The sequence below is a fragment of the Acanthopagrus latus genome, chromosome 8 (assembly GCF_904848185.1).
Source record: "Acanthopagrus latus isolate v.2019 chromosome 8, fAcaLat1.1, whole genome shotgun sequence".
Taxonomy (NCBI): domain Eukaryota; kingdom Metazoa; phylum Chordata; class Actinopteri; order Spariformes; family Sparidae; genus Acanthopagrus; species Acanthopagrus latus.
Window position 1 is genome coordinate 22,219,751 of NC_051046.1, and position 7,999 is coordinate 22,227,749.

General features: G+C 43.4%; 2 protein-coding genes across 9 annotated transcripts; both read left to right on the top strand.

Moving 5' to 3' along the window:
* The first annotated feature begins 114 nt into the window (after window positions 1–114).
* On the top strand, window positions 115–5,016 carry wee2 (WEE2 oocyte meiosis inhibiting kinase). 7 transcript variants are annotated; one of them, XM_037106794.1, is made up of 13 exons: window positions 115–260; window positions 734–891; window positions 922–1,120; window positions 1,250–1,443; window positions 2,034–2,091; window positions 2,445–2,614; window positions 2,742–2,863; window positions 2,968–3,114; window positions 3,215–3,313; window positions 3,396–3,481; window positions 3,928–4,098; window positions 4,272–4,420; window positions 4,521–5,016. In XM_037106794.1, the coding sequence occupies exons 1-13, from the start codon at window positions 240–242 to the stop codon at window positions 4,684–4,686; spliced, it is 1,740 nt and encodes a 579-aa protein (XP_036962689.1). In that variant the 5' UTR covers window positions 115–239; the 3' UTR covers window positions 4,687–5,016. The 7 variants fall into 7 exon arrangements, with proteins under 7 accessions (XP_036962689.1, XP_036962691.1, XP_036962692.1 ...); XM_037106796.1 differs by having other exon boundaries at window positions 734–861; window positions 907–1,120; XM_037106797.1 differs by having other exon boundaries at window positions 734–861.
* A 401-nt stretch (window positions 5,017–5,417) lies between these two features.
* bida (BH3 interacting domain death agonist) lies at window positions 5,418–7,983 on the top strand. 2 transcript variants are annotated; one of them, XM_037106802.1, is made up of 5 exons: window positions 5,418–5,662; window positions 5,997–6,193; window positions 6,236–6,264; window positions 6,788–6,918; window positions 7,418–7,983. In XM_037106802.1, the coding sequence occupies exons 2-5, from the start codon at window positions 6,003–6,005 to the stop codon at window positions 7,616–7,618; spliced, it is 552 nt and encodes a 183-aa protein (XP_036962697.1). In that variant the 5' UTR covers window positions 5,418–5,662; window positions 5,997–6,002; the 3' UTR covers window positions 7,619–7,983. The 2 variants fall into 2 exon arrangements, with proteins under 2 accessions (XP_036962697.1, XP_036962696.1); XM_037106801.1 differs by having other exon boundaries at window positions 5,431–5,662; window positions 5,997–6,264.
* The last annotated feature ends 16 nt before the right edge of the window (window positions 7,984–7,999 follow it).

The following is a 7,999-nucleotide window of genomic DNA, read 5'->3' on the forward strand; positions in this document are numbered from 1 at the left end:
TATTAATGGACACACACATTTAATAGTTAGATTATCATGATTTTAATGGGACCGCTGTAGGAAAACAATAACAAACAAAAAAAAGTTGTTTTCGTAATTAACATCAATCTCAAAGTCAGGTGCGCTGTTTACGAACCTGTCAGCCAATCAGAGTGCTAGATGTGTTGACCCCGAGGGCATAGTTCATATAAACAGGAAGTCATTTACATACAAGGCGCGAAAATCAAGCGTGGCGGTGGATGGTGGAAGGCGACTTGTTCGTGAGTATGCACCATGTATCATCATAGAGCATACATGAAGTACACACTGTTGTGTGTGTGTGACTCATAATGTGAAGCTTCTGTTGCACTTTCAAATATGTCTAAAAAATCACAGCTTGACAGATGTGCTGCTTTCCAACTGTCTTGTGAGATTTGGTGAGCAGAATGTGTTCAAAACACAAATCCAATAGTAATATTGATTTATTGATCAGATTATGGGTGTGGAGGTCAACAGTGAGCCAACAGTGGGATATACTGGATATGTATAAAGGCCTACTGCAAGAGAGTATAGAGAGTATAATTTTTTTTTTCTTCCAAAGAGACTTGAATATTGAAAAGTTGAAACGTATAATAATCTAAACTATGCATAATTTAAAAACAAAACAAAACAAAACAAAAACAGTATTTTTGCTCTCCAGTGGTAATCAAATACAGGATTAGGCAGATTAAACCAAACCTTTGCCAAACCTCAGGCCCCAAGCATGGCGGCATTGTATGACGGGATCAGCCAGCAGCTGGACTTCACTAGCTGTGGAGAGGAGGGGAGCAGCAGCAGTGACAACAGTTCAGATGACTACACCTCCAGGATCGGCAGTCCCCGGATCCAGAGTCCCCGGATCCAGAGTCCCCGGATCCAGAGTCCCAGGATCCAGAGTCCCAGGATCCAGAGTCCCCGGATCCAGAGTCCCCGGATCCAGAGTCCCAGGATTCGCAGTCCCAGCTCTGTGTGCAGGACGCCCCGCGTGCAGCGCCACCGCAGCAGAAGCAACACGTTATCTTCCCCTGTAGAGTGCACCAGCCCCATACCTTACGCTTCCTGGAAGAAACTGAGGCTCTGTGACTCTCCCAGCACTCCCAAGGTGGGGAGTAATTCAGACTGATTGTACTTAAGTGGTGCCCGCCCTGTGCTCTTTGAGCGAGTGTCAGTATGTCAGAGCAATTTAACTTCATGAACTGTGTTTCTCTCCATTTTTTTTTTTCCCCTGTAGAGCTTACTGTCGAAGTCGTCCCAGCCTTGCTCCAGCACTAAGATAAGTCGCAATCAGAGGACCCTGCGTTTCAACTATGTCCAGGCACCTTGCGTCAATGTGAATCCTTTCACCCCTGACACAGTGCGCAGGAACAGCGGGCTGCAGTGGAGGAACAGTGGTAGGAGTGATGATGATGAAGATTATGGACGCAGGTAACTATTGCTGAATGTCGTGTCATCATCTGTGTGAATGTGAGCTGCAGGCTGAGGGTATTAAACATGAGCCCTAGTGCATTTTCACCCTTCCTTACGCAGACTTGTTTAATGGTGATGTCTGGAAAATTGCCCAAACGTGTAATTTAGAAACCTCTCCAGTCACATCGAAATGAGTCCATTCATTGTGTGGCTGTCTCATAAGATTTTAATGTTCGTCATCACAGGGTACGGCCTTAAAATGATACTGTGATGATTTACCTCATATCCTGATATTATCCTGATATACGTTTTAACACAATGAGATCTTTGATAATCCTCAATGACATGGATGCCATGACTAAGTTGGTGAAGGTCAGTATTGCAACATGTAGAGCAATGAGGTAAGCTGAGGCCTCAAATGTCATCACTTTACTGTAACACAGCATTTAAAACCAGGAAAAGGTAACACTTTGGCCATATCACTTTACAAAGACATCCAAAATCTGTTTTTAGTGACACTACTCCATAGGACTGACTTTAATCCCTTCGTGATGCCGTTTTGTTGTGATATTATAAAAAGGTCTAAAGGCCCTCTTTTTACCTCTCAGGTTGAAACACAGCTTAACGTCATCTGAGGAGGACGATGATGCCTTCCTCCCACCAAAGGTACAACTATTTTTATCAGCGCTTTCTGCTGGATGTGTGCCTCCCTCTCAGATGCCTCTGATATGATTTCGTCATCAGGCTTTGTCATCCTCAGCTGCCTCCTCACTTCTTGTTTTGTCCAAAAATTACATGCTGCCAGTCCTGCTTCCGGGATTTCTCTAAGGAATCTCCAGCTCTGTCAGACTCTTCCACCTCTTTTTGTCATGGAAGTACGTCCATATTTGGTGATGCATGAAAGAAGTTCCCCCGGTTCTTCGGGCTAATCAAACTCGAGACTAATGACGCGTGTTCCTCCTTTCTCTAGCAATGTCTTTTGGTTTAACCACAAGGGCCTCCATCTGTTTATCTGGCAGAGGCGAGCCGTCCAAGCCTTCATGCTGTCGCGCTATGAGAGCGAGTTCCTGGAGCTGGAGTGCATTGGAGTGGGCGAGTTTGGGGCAGTTTACAAGTGTGTGAAGAGGCTGGATGGTTGCTTGTACGCCATTAAGCGCTCTCGCAGACCCCTGGCAGGCTCTGCCAATGAGTGAGTCAGCATTATGTCGTGTCTGTGCCAGAATCAGATCAGTCCACTTGTTTTACTGTTCCTGAATTGATCAGATTTATCCTTGACTGTTTTTTTTGTTTTTGTTTTTTTTTTTACATCCTCTCAGGCAGTTGGCTCTAAAGGAAGTGTATGCGCATGCTGTTCTTGGGCACCACCCACATGTTGTTCGTTATTATTCAGCATGGGCAGAAGACGATCACATGATTATTCAGAATGAATACTGTGATGGTTGGTTTCCGCTTACTGTCAAAGTTTTTAAGATAACATTTGACGAGACAGTTTTTGGTTGGCCTTGAATTATGTGGTTTTGTTAACATGTGTGTTTGCTGCAGGTGGAAGCCTCAACGATGCCATTGTGAAGAAGGAGATGCAGGGTGAGCTATTTTCAGAGGCCGAGTTGAAAGATCTGCTCTTAGAGGTGTCGATGGGGCTGAAGTACATCCACAGCTCGGGCCTCGTACACCTGGACATCAAGCCAAGTATGCCTCATTGAGCAGTTTGCATTTCTTACATTGTCTAGTCTGGGACCTAAATTCTCTTGTCTTTTTTTTGTTTTGTCATGTTTCAACTCTCTTGTAGGTAATATATTCATCTGCCAGCGTCCCGGGGCTGCAGGTGAAGGGGAGAGTGAGGAGGAAGATGACAGAGGCACTTCAGCGGGAGTCATTTACAAAATTGGTATTACTGTACATCGCATGTTTTGATATGTTTCTACCTGAAATATTTGATTGCCGTAAAATTTGATTCTTGTTTCCTACAGGGGATCTGGGTCATGTGACGTCAACAAACAGCCCTCAAGTTGAGGAAGGGGACAGCCGCTTTCTGGCCAGTGAGGTCCTGCATGAGGTAAAAATGTCAAAAGCAAAGTAGTCATGGCCTCTCCTTTTGGTTGGACCTCACTGTAGATTAAATATCCAAAGTGTAGAATTTAGTGGCATCTAGTGGTGAGGTTGCAGGCTGAAGATCCCACATATCACCCTCCTCTATGGTGGCCTCAAAAAAAAAAAAAGCTCAAGATCCTCTGTAGACCCAGTTTCACTTGGTTTGCCCATTCTGGGCTACTGTAGAAAAATTGTTGTGCAATCTGGGGGAGTTTGTGGAAGAGGAGCCACTCCCTATGTGGATACAAACTCATTCTAAGGTTAAAAAAAAAAAAAAAAAAAAACAAAGAAAATGTAGTTCTGAATATTAATTTTTAAACCCCTGGAAAAAAAAAAAAAAATTAAATTCACATGTTCAGTTGTATTTGCGTTGATTCTTGTGCTCATTTCAGCAATGTGTCTGCTCTCCAGGATTACAGCAACCTCCCCAAGGCAGACATCTTTGCTCTGGGCCTCACCGTGCTGCTGGCAGCAGGCGCTCCTCCCATGCCGCAAAATGGAGATGAGTGGCACAGCCTTAGAGAGGGGAAGCTCCCCAAACTGCCCCAGGAGCTATCGGCTCCCTTCAGGAGCCTACTTCAGGTACTCCCTTTTATTTTTGGGCTGTCACGTTTTGAACATATTTTAATCTAAAGGGATCTGATTTTCAAGATGTCGTCTCCATGGATGGCATTTTTATGTTGTAACAAAAGAATTCACTCCTGCCACTAGCATAGCTTGGTGAAAACCCCTTTATTTGTTTTTGTCTTTGTCAGTCGTTATTGGATCCAGACCTGACCAAGCGTCTATCTGCCAGGGAGGTGTGCAAGCACACTGTCTTAAGGGAGGAGAGGACTGGGAGGCTGGCTGCTCAGCTACGAAGAGAGCTCAATGTAGAGAAGTTTAGGACTGCCATGCTTGAAAAGTAAGAGGGGGAGAAATGGGTGTATAATACATTAGTCCTGCTTAAGACTTGTATGCTGATGCCAGTTAAAAGCATTAACTCATTTCCATTTTCTCCTCAGGGAGCTCCAGGAGGCTCGTCAGGCTGCTTTGTCACCCAAGCAGAGCCTCCCTCCCGGACTGAAACCCCCTGCTAAGATGGGGTCTCTACCGAAATCAGGGAGGAGGCTTGTCGGTAGGAAGACTGCGCGATCCATGAGCTTTGGTTGCTCAGGATATGGAGTGTGATGGGATGCTGTGAGGCCCAAAGACTTGGCCTCAATGTGACTCCTTCTGCAGCGAGGCGGTGGCACAAATGTAGCAGGTCCTCATTGTGAAGACTCGTGACAAAATCCCCAATACAGCAAAGGTTTTTGCCTGAACTGATTGAAATAACTGGAGGGACAACCCAAGGAGCCGTCTGACTGGACACCATGACCGAGCGATTGGAGAAGCTGTGTTGGTTTTTAAATGACTAATCTGTGATTGTAACTGCTTGTTTTGGACCATTGTACTTTAACCACGGGATGACTCATGTTTTTTTTAACTGTAAATAAACTTTTAAAGCATTTTATCAGACAGTTTGTGTCTCTTTTTTTTTTATTTTAGCTGTGCAACTCCAGGGTTAATGGTTTAACCAGCAATCCAAAATAATTGTTCAAAGTCAGAGCAGGGACTTTCCAGTGGTGTGTTACTTATGTTATCTTCAACTCCAGCTAACTGTGACTTTGGACTCAGGAAGTATGAGCCAGTGTGCTGTAAATGCAGTTTGTTTTGTTTTGCAGGTCATGTATTCCACTGTCTGAGACAATACGTTAACTCACATCATGTCGCATCTACCTAAAGTGGCTTAGTCTACGGTCACTCTCACAAATTTCCAATAAATTGTTATATGCCTTTCCTATGCCACTCGCGGAAGACTGCTTTCATTTGCTCTGTTCCAGCTAAACGCTTATTTGCGTGTTTTATCTCTCATGGGGTTTCAGTTTTGTTTTGCGGTAGACTCACCGCGGCGATTTCCGACGGCATATGAACGCGTCATGACGCGTATATGGACCTACAGAAGTTGACGTGCGGTTGTTTTTGTGCTGCTCACTCACAGGCACAAACAGGCTCAGATTAGCCATTTAGCTTTCCCGCGGCTGGTCGGTGGTCTACGTGGGGCTTTCTGTTACTTGTATGAAGTTAACGCTAAAAGCTGAGGCACCCGGCACAGGAAACGACTGTGAGTAAGATGAGAAACACCTTCGAAACTTGTTCAGCTTTCGACAGAACGTTGTGGTTTTGATAACTTCAGTTAACTTTGACGTCCGAAATATAAGTTGGCTAATGTGGCGATAACTAAAAGTTAGCATTAGCTTGTCCTTCTAGCTAGCGTACCCGATTGACAACCCAAGTGTCAAGTCAATACAGTTCCGTGCATGCAGTCTATTTGTTGTGGTTTCCCCAACTATTTAAATATCAGTTTGTGTAATCAGCAGTCATCTCCCTCCATGGTGCAGCCATTTGATCTGGTTTGTGATTGTTTCACTAACATTATCCTCATCACTCTTCCTCAGGCGGAGATGGATGACCTGGGGAATCTTCGAATTGACCAAAACGCCGCTCTGGTCATCTTCACCTTCCTTCAGGCGGACTGTGGGGATTCAGAGTACGGAGAGGAGCTTCGTTCCTTGGGCCAGGAAATAAACCCAAACCGGGACATCAATTGCAGGGGCTTCGGGGAAGACTCCTCGGAGGATGGATATCTTGAATCTGATGGCATGAATATCACGTATAGCATCACAGATGCTATACGTGATATTCAGCCTTCAGTGGGGCTGCCTGGTGAGTGATGTCAGTCTGTGTCAGATAATTCTGAAAGCAAAATGCATGGTAACAGGCTCGCTCATCTGACGTTGTGTAACCATATAATGGAGAGGCCCTCCCTTAAAAATAGTCCTGAAGTCAACGCGTTGACATTCACATCTGATGAGTTGTTAACAACTGTTTTTAAAAAACAACCTGTGCGTCAAATAGAAAGCAGGAAGTGACAGCCGTGAATCATTTCTTGTAACCGGTGTCTCATTTGATGCAAACTTACATCCACATTCATACATCTCTCATTTGATTACTGTATGTGTTTGAAACCCTATATCATAAAATCATAAAGTGTGTGAAATTGAAGTCCGGAATACATGTTTTTTGTTTTTGTTTTTTTAACTTTATGATAGATTTACAAATACATTTAATGAGGGCTCAGTGCTGCATGTTCATTCTAGCAAAATAATAATAGTTTCACTGTCCTTCCTGTTTGATCCAGAAACAAACATGATGTTGACTCTTAAAGTATACTGATGTTTTCCTGTAGGGAACCATGCAGAAGTCTTAGTGCAGATCGCACAAGAGCTGAGAGAAATTGCTGCCCAGCTTGAACACAGTGTTGTAGCTCAGGCGACGCAGAACCTGAGCAGGAATATAAATGCATCCCACTCAACCCAAGTGAGTCATCTCTGAGCACATTTTTGAATTGTTGATGTTTTGATGGTGACTGTCTGTCACAGAGAGGACAAACTATTTAGTTTATCATTGCCTACATATTAATATGATTTCCTTCCTATATTTAACTAGGGCTCAAATGAATCAAGTGTCACTATCATTTTGTAGATTTTCTTTTTAAAAGTTGGTCAAAAATAATGACATGATAAAAGTCAAATTGCCAAGAGGCAAAAATACCCCAAACTGCATTGTACAGAGATACAAACTCCATATGTAACAAAGTGATCATCACACAGCCTTTCAGTAACTGTAATGCTGCAATCTGAGCTTATCTGCACTTTGTGGCTGACTAAAGTAACCTAAATACCAAGAGCAGCACTTTTCTGTTGCTGCAGCAACATGCTGTTAATCTTATACACCCTCACTCCTTTACTTCCCAATACAAACCTGCTTGACATTGCCCCTATTGCCTGCTATAAAAGCACTTTCTTTTGTTTTCTAGGAGTGGGGAAATTACCTTTCCACAGAGGTGGAGAGAGTGTTGAGGCAGGGCTTAAGTCTCAACGACCTACCCCAGGAGCACGTCATCTTGGCCCTGAGTCTCACCCTGGTGAAGGGAGTGTGCAAGCAGGCCCCCCATTTGCTAAAAAACCTCTTCAACACAGCGCTGCAGTACATTAGACTTTTGAGCAGCAGGCTGTGAGGAAATTACTTAGAACCTAGCTGAATCTGAAACTGACACCTGTTCTGAGGGATCAGTTGATTGTGTAATTGGTTGTCTTGACTTGTTGCTAGTGAGAATGATTTCCATATGAAGGAAAGTGGTGATGAGTCATTTGGGTCACCATAATTTGAAGAAGGGAATTTTGTTTGACACTTGAATTTTTCCTTACTTTTTGCATTGCTTATATTTACGCTTGTTATTACGCTTGTTAAGTCTATTTTTTCATTTTTTACTTGACATACCAGTACATGATTAGTTTGCATTCAATTATTTTACTGTTGGCACATCGGTTCATGTATGTGTATTGTTTGTGTAACTTGAATAAATTGATTTTTTACCAGCAATTTAGTTTCATTTAAA

Coding starts and splice junctions, on each gene's coding strand:
- wee2 (XM_037106793.1), top strand. CDS start 240: ATGGTGGAAGGCGACTTGTTC. Junction 261..733: donor TGGTGGAAGGCGACTTGTTC/GTGAGTATGCAC, acceptor GCCAAACCTCAG/GCCCCAAGCATGGCGGCATT. Junction 2,864..2,967: donor TCAGAATGAATACTGTGATG/GTTGGTTTCCGC, acceptor TGTTTGCTGCAG/GTGGAAGCCTCAACGATGCC.
- bida (XM_037106801.1), top strand. CDS start 6,003: ATGGATGACCTGGGGAATCTTCGAATTGACCAAAACGCCGCTCTGGTC. Junction 6,265..6,787: donor GCCTTCAGTGGGGCTGCCTG/GTGAGTGATGTC, acceptor GTTTTCCTGTAG/GGAACCATGCAGAAGTCTTA. Junction 6,919..7,417: donor ATGCATCCCACTCAACCCAA/GTGAGTCATCTC, acceptor TTTGTTTTCTAG/GAGTGGGGAAATTACCTTTC.